Raw genomic sequence first — 14,737 nt, forward strand, 5'->3', positions numbered from 1 at the left:
TTGAAATAAAAGTGTCATCGACAAAAACTTTCTTATAATGGCAGCAAACCTCTGAGGGCAATATGCCTGATGGAGAATAATGACGCTCAGTTCAACAGGAAGTTGCATTGCACAAAATGATTCCAGACTCCAACTTTTCGATGATTTCAACAAATCCTAACGTTCGTTGCAAGGAAATAGTAATTTGACCTTATATAACATTTGTAAATCTTCCTTGATTCTAGTGGTTGAAGTACTTTCAAGAATATGCTCAAATACACACTTTCCTCCTCACCTTCAATTGTTTATTTGCAATCAACATTTTGATGTCTGCTACATTGTGTTTTGAAGATTTTACACTCTATGTGTCTAACAAGTATCAAGCTAACTGTAAGTTTCAAGGTCTTCCAAAGTTATCATCAACCGCAACCCACAACGTTTGATTACACTTTTGGGTTGGTGTAGTTGAGCTCAGGCCCAGATGCTGTATTAACCTCCTGAAGTCGCGGGAGAAGGAAATTTGCAGTTTAACATTGATGTTACAAATTGGACAAGAAACTTTCTAATCCAACGTTTAATGAAAAGGATGATCCATAAGACCTGTATTACATGTCGATTTGGACTAATTTATCCCTCGTACAATAATCAATACATATGTGTACCATTGTAAAACTTGCATATCAAATTTCCTTCATCTCACTAATTGCTCGCCGAAGATACGTACAAGTTGAGTCAAATATTAGTAACGCAAACAAAATTACGATGTATATGTTACTGCTCATCAATCCTTGGAGGACTGCTTCTCAGCCACGTACTTCTCAGTCTCAGCCACTGCTGCCAAGGCTGTTTTCACCATCTACAATAAGTCACAACACAAATTGCAAAAACTTGTCAGTCCCAACTCACACATGCTCTAGAATTGACCATCCAAATTGAGAGTGAAGGTTTGAGCACTTACAAAGTCAATTTGCTCAGGTGTGATGATAAGCGGGGGAGACATCATAATAATGTCACCTGCCACACGCACCAACATACCACGTGCAGCACATTGACCAGCAAAATGTGTTCCCACAGCTGCAACATAGCCCACAACACAAAAGTTATTACCAAGTCCAACTGAAACAACTGACCCGCGTACAAATTTACAAATATACTTCAACTTGTACAACCACAGACATCCAGTTCATACCCCATTTAGCTGGATACGCTTCACATGTCTCCTTGTTTGCGGCGAATTCAATCGCCAACACTAATCCTACTCCTCGCACCTTCAGGATCAAAAGCCATTTGGCGAATGTTATTTGAGGATCGGCAAATACTTTCATCAGCATGCAGCAATACTAAGAACCTACCAAGCGTGGAAAATTTGTGCAGTCACGCACCAAATGTACTACTTCAGGATAAACAATCAAATGGTTAAGAATATGGCACCTCTCCAACAATGGGGCTCTTAGCGAGCTGCCTCATGCCGTCCTGAAACGGAGGGATAATCTTCCGAACTTGTGCACATATATCTCTTTCCCTAAATTCAAGGCATAGGGGTAACCAAACATCAGTATTATCATTGAAGGGAGATATTATTAACTAGTAACATTTCGAAATACTGCTTCATACTTCAGAATCTTGTTTATAGAATGAAGACTTCTATAAAGAGGAAAATTTGCGCAATGTAATACTTGCCAACACTTCGAACCAATCACTCACTTGTAAATCTTCAGTGCCTCCAGTGACACGGCACATGGCACTGGGTGACCAGAATATGTGAACCCATGTCCAAACGCCCCTAAAAACACAACGTCATTCAATAAGAATACTGACTACCAGATTTCTTTTCAAAGGGTCTCCGGCTTATGCACCAATTTTAAATGAGGAACAACTGTTCCATGTGCCAGAATTGTAATTGCAGAACTTCTAGACGTTAGCTGTTGAACTCAAACTTACCATATCCATCACTCAATTTCGCAATTCCGTCGAAAATCTTCTGACTAACAAGGACAGCTGCAATTGGCACGTATGCGGACGACAGTGCCTATGGCCCAACCAACAAATGCAGATATCAATTGTTATAGCATATAACCACAATAGAGCACAACCTGCTTAAGCTCCATTATTTTGGATGTGGTCTCTATCTTATGAAAGGTTAGAACCCTCAGTAACTAATATGAATATTTAAGCCAGTTCAAAGGAAAAGCTCAATTCTTGATAACCTGATACTTGAAGCTGCGGTAAGATACCCAAAAGTAGTAAAACAACAGAGAGAAGATAGTTTACCTTGGCAACAGTCACGAGGTCTGGCTTAATATCGTAGTAGTCACACCCAAACATGGTACCCAATCGGCCAAACGCACAGACGACCTAAACCCAAAAAAATCAAACTGTAATAAACATTTATTCATGATCATATTCATCAAGTCGCCATTTTACGGAGCATCCTCAAACGCACGTAGAATAAAGTAATGTATGAGATCGTGATACCTCGTCTGCAATCAAAAGAATATCGTATTTCTTCAAGATAGGTTGAATCTGTAAAATCAAGGTCATCATGAAATGAGAAGTAGCCCAAAATGGAACATAATAGAGGAGAGAATGCAAATAGAAACGAAACCAGACATAATCGGAATATATCAAAGGAATGAACTGCTCTAGCCTAAAGATTCATCCTCTACATGAAGATCTGGTGGAATCCTCCTATCGTCCTCATCCATAACAATGCAGGTTCGACAACCAACTTCAACAGCTTTGCAAATGACTTCAGAAAAAACTCAGTATTTAACGGAAAATTAGAAAAAAAAAAAAAAAAAAAAAACTATTCAAGAAAATTAGACTTCCACTTGAGTGTATAAAGCACTTGCATTGGCCTAGTCAAGAACGAGTAAACATCTCTAAATTTCGGTAGTCCATATCAAAAACAGAACGCGAGTATACTAAAGATTTGTGCCCATGTGATTCTCACCTTCGCCCAGTATGTCGCAGGAGGTGGCATGACACCTCCAGCACCCATCACGGGTTCGCCGATAAAGGCTGCAATCTGCACAGAGCCGTAAAATACTTCTGAGATTATTCAATTATCTCCAATTGATGGGTCTGAGGTGCACGGCATTGCACACATTGGCTAATAAAAATAATGAGTTTTTAGCAACTATACATAAGTGCACAGAATGATACTCAGTAAGAGCTGCTACTTACAGTTTCGGGACCCTCTTTCAGGATTAGCTTCTCCAAGTTCTCTGCTAAACGTGTCGCGAAATCCTCTTCAGATTCGCCTGATTGATATAGAGGACAATCAATAGTGAGTAAAGCTACGTCGTGAAAGCTTCCTCAGATACAAGCACAGTGCTCTATCCTCAGCTACTGAAAATCCAACTAGAAAATAGCAAAGATTCCAACTGACAAATTCATCGTCTCCTCAGCTAATGACAGATTACGAACTCACGATCGTCCAAAATCACCTTTCCCAACAAACATTTTGTGACCACAGAACAGTATCGACTTGTAACCAGCGAGGGAATAGAAACAAAACATGATTCCAGTGGTATAGAAGAAAATTTGGATTGTGAAAGAGCTGAAAAGAGTACTGACCCGGCAAGTGGTAGCGCCAATAGTGGGGGCAATCGGTGTGGAGGACAAATGAGACTGGCAGATCAAAACCATTTTGAAGAGATGGCAACCTATCACCAAGAGCAGCACAATACTGCACTGTTTAAACAAGCAGTTCGTGGCAAAACGGAAAATAGGATAACTAAGCTTCGCTCAAAGCGACGCATCTCCGTGAATCAGTAAATGCAAACAGCTGCACAAAATGACTACGAAGGGTAAGAAGACACACCCTGTAAGACTTGCGGATATCAGTGTGGATCCATGGTACCTGTAAAAGTATGATAGAAACCTCGAGAGTCAGCACAGACATCGGACATGAAAGAGTAACTAACTATTGTCAGCTATAAGTGCATATTCTGTAAACTATCCAAAAAGCAGTCTAATTTGTGTACTGTACTATTCAAAGCTAACCTGTCACAACTGGGGTATCAGTCAAAGTACAATTTGTATAAAAGCAGAAGATGATTGAGTTAGACAGCCTCCACATTAACGGACACGGTATACTTGAACTTTCTAAACTACACAACAAATTATCATGAATACAAGAGGCTAGTAGATGAGATCATACGATTTCTGACGAGCAATGAACTTCTTTTTATTGGGACGCCCAATAGCGTTGTTGTAGTACCACACTAGTTTCACCTGAACGATCACAAGAACATTGATACAAAAATGATAAAAGTACTGGTGAGAATTAGGACATGAAAATGCTATCATTAAATACCACAGAGAAAATGCAGTTGGTGGTGGATGACTTCCTAAACTTAGAGAGTGTGAGACTGATAACGGAACTATTTTGACAGCGTACCTGAGTATCATTCGCCTCTGAGCCACTGTTGCAAAAAAAGACTTTGCTCATTTCAGAGGCCGTGAACAACTTGGACAACTCTGATGCTAGGTCCTGCATCGCCATCACGATCATTACCAACAAACTAGACCTACGAACAATTCATGCTGTCCATAAACATCAAGCTCTGAAAGTATAGCTAATTTGATTCATAAACTGCTGTTATTTGATTATTCTGCTCCTTTTAACATATATATATATATATATATATATATATGTGTGTGTGTGTGTGTGTGTGTAAGATTTATCCAATATTCTAGTGATATGGTGATGATTCAATATCTTTTACATTCCTGTTACCATTATCTATGCATCAATTTCATCTCATTATTGGTCTCAATTTCGAAATAGATAAAAACTCGATAAAGAAAAGCGGAATAATAGACGAACCAGAGTTGGCTGTGATGTTCGGTTCCAAAAGTTGTGATAGAAAGGCAATGTACTCAACTGCTTCTCTGCGGCTGCCACGAGGCGCTTCTCGCTAAAACCTGGCCAGGACAACTAATAGAGATTAATGTTTTGAAATCATACAAGAGGAACAGATTGATACCCACAGGGATCAGCTCTCGCACATTACATGAAATTCTGAAAGTCTGGACATTAAAATTAAAGATCAGGATAGAATTACCTAAAGCTGTACACCAGAGGCCCGCTAATGCGTCCAAGTATTTATTGCCTTTGTTATCCCAAACGTACACTCCCTGTATACAAACTCACAAGATTACTGAAAACTCTTCCAGTCATTAAACATCGTCTGCTTGACAAATCAGCAACATAAATTTGAGTTACTGTAGAATGATAAGCGTGAAAATGCACCTCTCCTCTTTCAATCACCAACGGTGTGCCTGCTTTCATTTGCCATCCCGCTGTGAAAGGAGCCAACATGCTGTGCTGGCTAGTTCTGAAATCACATGAATCAATTCGCACAAATCAACAAATTTCCTAACAATCTCATCATGTCATGTCGGAGACAATTTTTAGAGTCTCGGTTCGTCAAGCACAAGCTTAGGCATCGAAGCGGTTGGAAACTAGAAACAATACTTCCAAAGTCTTATACTCTCCTATTACTGATCACATCCTGAAGTGTACCACCCGAGGAACCTTTTGTATAAAAATAGACGGTGGAGGTTCAGATCCACGACCACACCGTCACTTCAAGTACGACTTCGAAGCAGTAATTTCGTGCAGCGGGTGTCGAGAATTTACACTCAACAACCCTAATGTGCAGTACCTGTGTTCCAAGAGTGCTTCCTCTGTGCCTTGAATTACATCTGCTGTAGATTTTTGTGCCTTCTTGTCATCGTCATCATGAACGCTCAAGTTTTGGATTCTTTCTGCGACGGACGCCATGCTCTCCTAGCTGAACCAAACGTACTTACATCAGAAATTCAGAGGGCTTCAGATCCAAACTTATCCACTGAAGAAAGGAACTTATTGCAATTAACAAGCTTCTAAAAAACACCCTCTCTCTCTCTCTCTCGCAAACATAACCCAAGCATCCAAGGTAAGCGAGACACACACATGTACACTCAAGCTCACACCTGGTAACCAGGTCAGGCAGTACACTTTCTCCTCTGAGGAAGTCACAAAGCAGAACTGCAAGCTGCACACTGCAATGATGGTAGAAACACGGACGTGAGGAGAGTGCGGAGGAGCACCAATTAAGTAGAATTTATTCTCAGACTCATCACATGGGGTCCCAGCCAACCCAACTGAAAGGATGGATGAACCACCCGCAAAAGACCAAAAGCTGTAACAGGAGAAAGAATCTTCACGATAACAAGGCAGAAGCAGCAAGACGACTAAAACCCCAACTCACAGAAAATCCAACAAGCGAATTGCGGCTCCAGGAATCCTGGCGCACAAACGATGGCTCTGATGATGGTGTTACAGGACAATAATTCACACTTAGCAGAGCGAAACCATCCCAAGCGCTCGACTCATTTGTCCAGATATACGGATCAAAAGCTCAGATTCCGGAGTAAGAGTCGAGGTCAGGGCGAGAGTGAGGAGAAGGAGGAGACTGCGCAACGGTGTTGATGAACAACAAAATTGTCAATTATCCCCCCCCCCCCCCCCCCCCTTGCAACTGAGTTTTTACGGCGCTTCGAGGTAGTGAAAAGGTGGCTCATTGAGCATGTACCCACAGCGATTTTATCTTTTTTCCCCCTTAAAACCAGTTCAACGATCAATAATCCCCAGACCCAACCAGTCTCTCGTCATCATCATCCCCCCCGCACGGCAAATTTACCCACCAACCCAGTGACGGCTTCTTAGCAACCGAGAGCCGGCTGGGTTATGTTCAGCTACTTACCGCGGTTGCTGCATGGCTTGTGTGTTGGGGGTGCCACGAGTACATTCCACGTCACGCATTTTCTCAAGCGTGTCGATGCTGACGCATCCTCGGAGTCGGATGAGGGGGCAGCAGTTAGAGACTCTCTCTATCCTTAAAGTGTGAAGCTTGCCTCGGTAACGGGACCTTAGATGTGTTGAACATGTGCCGGGTGGGTGGTCCCCCTACTTTGGGACCATTGCCCCATTCCTCAACAAGAATGTGGCCATGGCCATGCCTTTGACGAGAAGAATAATAATCAAATATAAATAAATACATATATATATATATATTATAAATTAGAGTCGAGATTAATCTGTAGGAATATAGTTTCTTGGATTTGGAAAATACGAAATAAATAATAATAATAATAATAATAATAAAAAAAACAGCGCACAACCTTCATCCTGTGCCTTTCAAAACATTTGTCACTATGAGTATCAAATGTATTTTTGTTTTTTTTTTTCAAAAAACCAGGATGGATTTGTAAAAGAAGTGAGCATGATGCCCTGTTATCATTTCTTTAACAGATGTGTTTTTTTTGGTACAACCATAAGATGTGTAAATGTATTGCTATTCTGTCGACTACTTTAAACTTTTTCTTATTTGCTGTGATGATGATATTTTTGGTCACATGTTGATTTCATTTTACTTAAAAAAAAGAAAAATAAAAAGCATGTATTACATTGTGACTACGTAATATCAATTGTGGTACAAGATAACGTTTTTATTTTATTTTTGTTGTTGTTTTTATTATCTGTCTTGTGTAGAAAATGGGTCACATCCATTCTCCCAAGCTATGGACGAGTATAAATGCAGGGGTATGCTTATGCAATGATTATACTCTTAATTTGCACAAAAGCACATGGTAAATAATGAGGGGAACGTTAAATAGACCCAGATTTTTACTAAATCAACCCACCTCTGATGAAGAATATGGTAATTTAGACGTCTCTTTCTTTCTTTCCCCCCCCCCCTTTTTTTTTTTTTTTTTTTTTCATTCGTGATGGTTAGGGGTGGGTAAATTTAGTAAAAGTATCTATTTATCATTCTCCAAAAATTAAGCACCAACAATTCACATGAGTAGAAAAATGCATTGAGATGGGAGTAGGAGGAGGATCAAGGTGAGGAACTTTCCTCAGTGAGCATATATTGTAGCAGCCTTTATCTTCAATTCACCTCATTATCTTTTCGAAACTTTTAAAAATATGACAAAAAAAGTTTAAGATCTGAGTTGGAAGATATGGTCAGTCCTCTGCAGTGGACCACGGTAATGATAAGGAGTACGGGAACCCATTCCCGTGGATGTAACATGGAGGTGCTTCCCACTAAGCTGTCGCGATCGGAAGGAAAAGTGGAGATAGCTTCCCGGTCCACAGTTCCGATCAATTTGTTCCCTATGTCCGACCCATTTTGTAGACCTCCGTGGCATACCACGTCATCATTGTATTCAACCTACTTGACAAATACGTGTCAGTGCTGGTTCTTCCTCTAGTGCTTCACCTCGACAGGCTGGGACTGCTCGTTTTCGCGGAGTTGCGCTTGGTTCCCACACAATTTTAGTGCAAGTTTGTCTGGATTCGGATCCGCGCAGATCCGAGTTTTTCTGACGTGAGTCCCTTCAATTGTGCTGCACTGAACCTGGCAGGGAAATTGGCACGGAAGTAGCTCTCTAGTGTTCGAAATTCGTGGTGGGTTGTGACTGGATTGTAGAATTTCGTAGTGGGTTGTCAACTCTTTCAGTGGTTGAATTTGGAATCTGGATGTTGAGAATTCTCCGCAGCGACGTGTTGGAATGCGTGTTGTTGGTTTTTTGGGTTGTGGGAATAGTTCAAAGCTTCTCCAGAATTTCACGTTTTATGTTTAGGTAGGATTTCGAGAATCGAGTCTAGGGTTCAGAGAAAGGGCAGAAGGCAAAGCAGTACCCGGAATGATCAGTCGTATTCCTACTACTTTCTCATTCACTTAATGTACAGCTGGAACGTCTAGTTGCATTTCGCATTTGTGTGGATAATCATTTTGACTTGCGTTTGTGAATTCGCAGCGATTGAGTGTCGTTAGAAGTATCAAGCAATCGTTGTTAACCTCACCATGGCTGCGGCTGGTGAGCCTCAGGTTAATAGCTCATACCATCGTTTCTTGTGCTTGTAATTTCGTACTTTATGGTTGCATGGCGAGGTTGTTGATGGGTAAGAGGGACGCATATTGTGCGAGTCAAGGATAAAGCTGAAATAGTTTGACTGTAGAGAGAATTAAGCTGACCAGAAATCACAGCTCGGGTTCACCGTTAGAAAATTCTTTTGGTTTGCAGAAAGGAACGGATGTGGGTGCAGTGACGTTATGGGGGTTCTATGCTAGTTCTTGCACATGGCGGGTGCGGTTGGCGCTTGGACTCAAAGGTTTGCCAACACTTTCACATAGCTTTGGATCGTTGATTTACTGTATGTTTTAGTACTCTTTACACGAAAATACAGAGGAACTCGTACCTGGATTCTTATTCTGAATCTGAATGAGCAGGCATTCCCTACAAGTACAAGGCACTCAACATTTCTAACGGGGAGCACAAAACTGAGGGTACGTATATTCTGTGTCAAAAGTCAGGCGTACACGACACCTTCGTAACTACAGCACTCCTGCTCTATGGCAGATTTTAGGTGTTGCTTATGAAGTGCTTCCATTTGTATTGTGGTGCTGGCAGAGTTCAGAAAGATAAGTCCTCTGCAGTATGTTCCTGCTGTGGAAGTTGATGGTGGTACAATTGCCGATTCCCTGGCTATCATCATGGTATTTTTACTATCAGTTTGTGCTCTTATTTAATTTTACACTTGCTTTGTTAATGCATACGCACTTGAAATTGGACGGAGAATAGTCGATACACCAATTTCTGTCGAGTCTCTGACTTTAATCCGAATTATACGCTGAAGTGGTTTACCTTCACAGCTGTAAAGAATGAGTGTGGTAATGTGTTCGCTCAGACGGTATGTGTGTGTGAGAGCCAGAGAGAGGGAGAGAGAGGGAGAGAGAGAGAGATAGAGGGGTCGGGCTAAGGAGAGCTAACCAACTCTATGAGTTCTCTAATACTCTTGCAGTACTTCGAAGAGAAGTATCCTGATAAAAAGCCCTTATTACCTGCGGACTTATTAAAGAGAGCAACTGTGCGTCAGGTAAAGATTTTATGTTATAAACATAAAGTGTTGTGTTTATTTCTGAAGTGTCTTGTGATTTAATCCTCGTCACGAATTTGGATCTTTAGTATAGCTGTAATATTGTAATTATCAATGGTAGGTGTTGTAGTAGTGAGGTTTGGATATATTTGAGGAATATGTGTAACTTTTTATTTTATCGATTTTTTCGGTCACCAGAGTGCTTGACATCCAACTGTGGCAGGTGGTGTATCTGATCGCATCAAACATCCAACCACTGCAGAACCTGGGAACCTTGGTACTCACATTTTGAAACCCTTCGCAGAAACGCGTGTTTGCAAGGAGCTGATTATTTGCATTTGTATCAATGAGGTACAATGTACACTGTAAACTTTCGCCTGACATTTACAGACGTGGAGCAGAAAATGATTGAGGCACAATTTGGGGCGGATGCGCGACCGAAGTGGGCTCAGGATCATATCATCATTGGATTCACTGGTTAATGGCTTTACATATTCTTTGCACCTGAAGTTGGTAGAGCGAATCAAACTTAGGAAACTCGGACTTGTATCTATTCATTATTCCAGCAGTTCAATTCATTGACTCGAACACTAAAATTTTAAGTGGTGTTTGGGTTCAGCGCTTGAGCAGCTTTTGCAGAACGTAGCTGGCAAGTATACAGTTGGCGATGAGCTGACTCTAGTAAGTGTAATTGGTCTCCTTATATGTTGCTTGTAAGTATCCTATTCTTCTCTTTTATGCCAATACATAGTTGAAACGCTGATACGTGGCAATGGACTCTGCAGGCCGATGTTGTTTTGGTACCGCAGATCGGCAACGCTAAACGGTTTCAGGTAGACTTGGTAAGTACGAATTTCCTCTTTCAGCATTGTAACTACTTATAAGGTCACTAGGCATTAGTGATCTTATTTCAAAGAGGATTTTGTTGCAGCGTGCTATTAAGAGCAGACTAGTCAAGTTGGACACTCTGATCGTTCTTCTACAGAAGAAGCTACCGAAACTTTTGCGTCGTGGTTAGGAGAATGTCATAATTACTCAAACACGGATTTGTAAGGTTTAATCAAGGAAGATGAGCTTGTTTTGTGTGGACTTTTTCAGACTCAATTCCCTATAATTGATCGCATCGGCAAGGCTTTATTGGAGCTGCCAGAAGTCCAGGCCTCTTTACCAGCCAATCAACCGGACGCTCCTAAGTGAAGTTAACTTCAATTTCTGTCGCATAGTCACCACGTGTGCTTGAAGAATTATGGTGTATAAGTAGAGTTGAGTGGAGTTTAGCATATTAGAAGACAACTTCTAATATGCTTATGTCTTATTAAGAAAAAGATGTAATCTACTCATAATCAAAAAAAGACAAAGCTTTGATATTATAAGTGTATTCTTCTTAGAAGAATTTGAGGAATGTAAATAAAAAGAAAAAGATGTATATTAAAGTGATATGACAGAAAAAAATTGAAAAAGATGTATATTTGAAAGAAACTAGAATGATTATTATAAAAGCTAAAAAGACTAGATATTTTTTAAATTACAAGAAGAAAAGAGAAGACACTTATAAGAGTGATATTGATAAGAAAATTTTATTCTTATTTCCATATGTATTATTTAATCAAAGATCTATGTGGTAACATCTTATAAGTTATTTAATATGTGTCTTACTTGCAAGACAAGTTTTTAATATATACATCATATAGTCAACTTATACTACAAATAGATAACATGTACATGTACAATATATGGTTAATTTGTTGGTCAAGTTTTCAACTTATCAATCACCTACAAACACTTGTAAAATCAATTTTGTGTTTATGAAGTTTCTAAGAAGCTATTTTATGAGATATTATCATATTTACTTATTTTTATTTACTTCTATCTACTTCTCCTATCTTAATAATTATCAATGTCTATATGTATGATAATATATGTGCATATCAAAGAAATTATTTATAATTATGTAGAAATTTTTATTCAAATCTCAAATACAAAAAATTATTTGAAATAGATTTAAATAAGAACAATAATAAATTATATAATTTTAAATTTTTATAAAATACATATTTTTTATGGAAAAAATTTATGCTAAAAAAAATTGTCTTACAAATAAAATTGGTTTTCAATTGTTTTATTTAGAAATTATAACTTTACTAGATCTAAATAGATATGTAGAATAAAAAAGATAAAAAAAATATATATTTTATTAATTTTTTAAAATTAGATGAATATGAAAATAGATGAATTAATTAAAAATTATATTTAATGATATTTTTAAATATGTGGCCAAATTTACTACAAATATATATATGCTTGTAATTAAAGGTATATAATATTATTAAATTTATTATATAAATGTTAAAATTATTTCTAAAATTGTGACTTTAAAGAAGATGTTTAAATACATATATATACATATATATATTTTTAAAATATATAATATTTAATAAAAATAAACTATTCTTTCTTTGATTTTTAAATCAAAGAATATAATAATAAGCTACTATATACATGAGGTAATATGAATTTAGTTAGATGGTAGTAGATATAAGATTTTTTTAAATCATTTAAAGTAATATATATATATATATATATATATATATATAGATCATTATTTTAAAGGTATGGATATTTAAATATTCCTCCTTGTTTATTTTAGTATCCTTGGAGTTATTCATTAATTAATTGAAAATAGATGAATAAATGACAAAAGAACTAGTGGTACCTCAAAGTATTTTTACTTTTTAAAAAAACAATAAGTAATTCCATAGAATACGAAATTGACAAGGAGGGGTACCAAAATATCTATGCTCTATTTTAATACCAAAAAGTTTGAATGTAAATAATATGTTTGAGCTATTGTCTAATAAAGCATATAATAATAACACTTATATAAGATAAACATAAATAATTTACAAAAATGTTTATATGCAAGATTTTGGAAACTTTAAAAAAAAAGGGTGTTGTAGATTATTGCGTTTTTTTTTTAAAGGGATATTAAAACACTAAGTTCAAAAGAAAATACCCTTAGCTGTTTGCATCTCTTGAACACATAATATAAGATGAAATGCATAAGAAAAAGATTTGTACAAGTTCTAATCCATCTCACTTAATGCTTATGCATTTTAACAGTATTTTGATCTAAGTAAATAATTATCACAAAACCACATATAATATTAATAATAATTTTGAAATATAATATAAATTAAGAATAACAACAATAACAACATGACTTTGCACAACGCTGGGCGATGTAGAGCTGAGCAGCCCAGCGCAAAGCGTTGCCCAATTGAGGCAGAGTAATAGAAAGGGCCACCCAAAAGAAAATACGAGGAGAAAGATAGACGAAGCAACTGGAAAGAAGTGAGGGGTCAAAAAAGAAATAGATTCTGGTAAGTAACGACATCCCATGAAAGATAAAGAAAAGAACGAAGATAAAAAAAAAAAGAAAAAGAAACGGCGGCAGCGAAGTGGAGGGTGGTGGGTGAGAGACGCGATGCCGAAGAGGCATATCGACAATGAATGCCAAACACTTTGCAAAATTATTAAATTCTCTCTCTCTCTCTCTCTCTCTCTCATATTATGTGGAGCGGGGATTAACAAGAGCTTGATCGACACGACACAGTCATCTTTGGAATTTATGCACGACGAATGCCTGTGGGCAACTGCGACGTTGTAGGGCCGAATGGGCTGTTGCAACATTCGAAGCTGCGCTTTGCAGTGATGTTTGTGCACAAATCGGAGGCCAGGATACCTGGTTTGTGAAGAGAAGAGGGATGGAAGTAAAGAACTACCTGAAGAAATGTATACTGTGCGGAGGAAGGAACCACCACTCATCCTATTCTTGTAGCTTGGACCAGTGGATGTCGATGTCGATGTCTTCCCGGAAGCAGAAGCAGACGAGGCGAATCGTGCCGACGTCTCATTACTTAGCGTCTCTAGCGAACGCAGCCATAGGGAAGGTCTTGCCGATGCCCGTGGAGGTCTTGAAGTAAATCGTGTGGGTCTTTCTACTGCACCGTGATGTCCACCACGGTCATCCGCAGTAGCTCCTTCGCCTTGACGCCCGTCAGCTTCTTCAGCCGCCCCTTCTCCAGATACGCCGTAATCTTTTCACCGTAGTTCACTTGCTTGGAGATTTGCTTGAACACGTGCGCGATGGTCTTCTTCTGCGTGATCCAGACGTAGCCTGTTTCTTTGAAGCCGCACTCGATCACATCCTGCACCGGCAACAGACCATCCGGCAGCCCGAACTGCACAAGATGCTCGATGGCTTTCTCTATGGAATTTGGCCCAGTCGCCACCACAATTGTGCTCTCGTCCTCCAGTACCATTCCTAGTTCAGGTTCCACCACTATCACTTCCGTCGCCATCTTCGCAATACCACAAACTCGTGGAAAATATAAACGGCAAGCCTCACTTCGATCAGGACAGGAACTCAGCTAGAACATGTGATCACCAAATTCGCAAATGGATTGGAAACTCAGCAGCAGTGGGGTTGCGAAAGGAGAGGGTGACTCTACCAGATCATACAGGAACGACGACTGAATTGCACTATTCTAATAACCAGGTCGATCATGGTGGAGTTGATGGGTTGCTGAATTTCAGCTTTTCATTATAGTTCTGAACATGTACCAGGTCCGTGAACGATGCGACCACAATTAACCGCGGCGTTATGTTCCCTTTGTGCACGTACTCTCCGTGCAAGGCTTTGAATTTGTTATCGATTTGTTTCTTTCTGTAGCATGTGGAATTCGAACTTCACCCTGTTCAGATGATTGGTTAATTGACGGACAAACTCGCTCTTCCCTCTACGCACTAGCATTATAC

General features: G+C 39.0%; 3 protein-coding genes across 5 annotated transcripts; 1 reads left to right on the forward strand and 2 right to left on the reverse strand.

Annotated features, from left to right (window-relative positions):
• Positions 1-552: 552 nt before the first annotated feature.
• Positions 553-6,056, reverse strand: LOC112285886 (gamma aminobutyrate transaminase 1, mitochondrial). The gene is made up of 19 exons (XM_073537163.2): positions 5,945-6,056; positions 5,655-5,779; positions 5,240-5,324; positions 5,052-5,124; positions 4,814-4,911; positions 4,385-4,477; positions 4,145-4,218; positions 3,806-3,844; positions 3,559-3,647; positions 3,166-3,242; positions 2,933-3,007; positions 2,455-2,502; positions 2,251-2,334; positions 1,921-2,008; positions 1,684-1,762; positions 1,411-1,501; positions 1,169-1,247; positions 938-1,053; positions 553-835 (listed from the first exon to the last, which is right to left on the reverse strand). The coding sequence occupies exons 2-19, from the start codon at positions 5,771-5,773 to the stop codon at positions 761-763; spliced, it is 1,482 nt and encodes a 493-aa protein (XP_073393264.1). The 5' UTR covers positions 5,774-5,779; positions 5,945-6,056; the 3' UTR covers positions 553-760.
• A 2,204-nt stretch (positions 6,057-8,260) lies between these two features.
• LOC112294083 (glutathione S-transferase 2) lies at positions 8,261-11,289 on the forward strand. Of its 3 annotated transcripts, none has more exons than XM_024544348.3 (11): positions 8,261-8,446; positions 8,800-8,870; positions 9,067-9,154; positions 9,273-9,329; positions 9,454-9,539; positions 9,845-9,919; positions 10,143-10,196; positions 10,321-10,396; positions 10,539-10,600; positions 10,705-10,761; positions 11,018-11,289. In XM_024544348.3, the coding sequence occupies exons 2-11, from the start codon at positions 8,847-8,849 to the stop codon at positions 11,114-11,116; spliced, it is 678 nt and encodes a 225-aa protein (XP_024400116.1). In that variant the 5' UTR covers positions 8,261-8,446; positions 8,800-8,846; the 3' UTR covers positions 11,117-11,289. The 3 variants fall into 3 exon arrangements, with proteins under 3 accessions (XP_024400116.1, XP_024400037.1, XP_024400194.1); XM_024544269.3 differs by having other exon boundaries at positions 8,261-8,366; XM_024544426.3 differs by having other exon boundaries at positions 8,444-8,622.
• A 2,628-nt stretch (positions 11,290-13,917) lies between these two features.
• Positions 13,918-14,261, reverse strand: LOC149989948 (uncharacterized). The gene has a single exon (XM_090249111.1). It carries the CDS (start codon positions 14,239-14,241, stop codon positions 13,918-13,920), a length of 324 nt encoding a protein of 107 aa, XP_090105237.1. The 5' UTR covers positions 14,242-14,261.
• Between the last annotated feature and the right edge of the window lie 476 nt (positions 14,262-14,737).

Source organism: Physcomitrium patens, chromosome 1 (genome assembly GCF_059467195.1).
Source record: "Physcomitrium patens ecotype Gransden chromosome 1, ASM5946719v1, whole genome shotgun sequence".
NCBI classification, from domain to species: Eukaryota; Viridiplantae; Streptophyta; class Bryopsida; order Funariales; family Funariaceae; genus Physcomitrium; species Physcomitrium patens.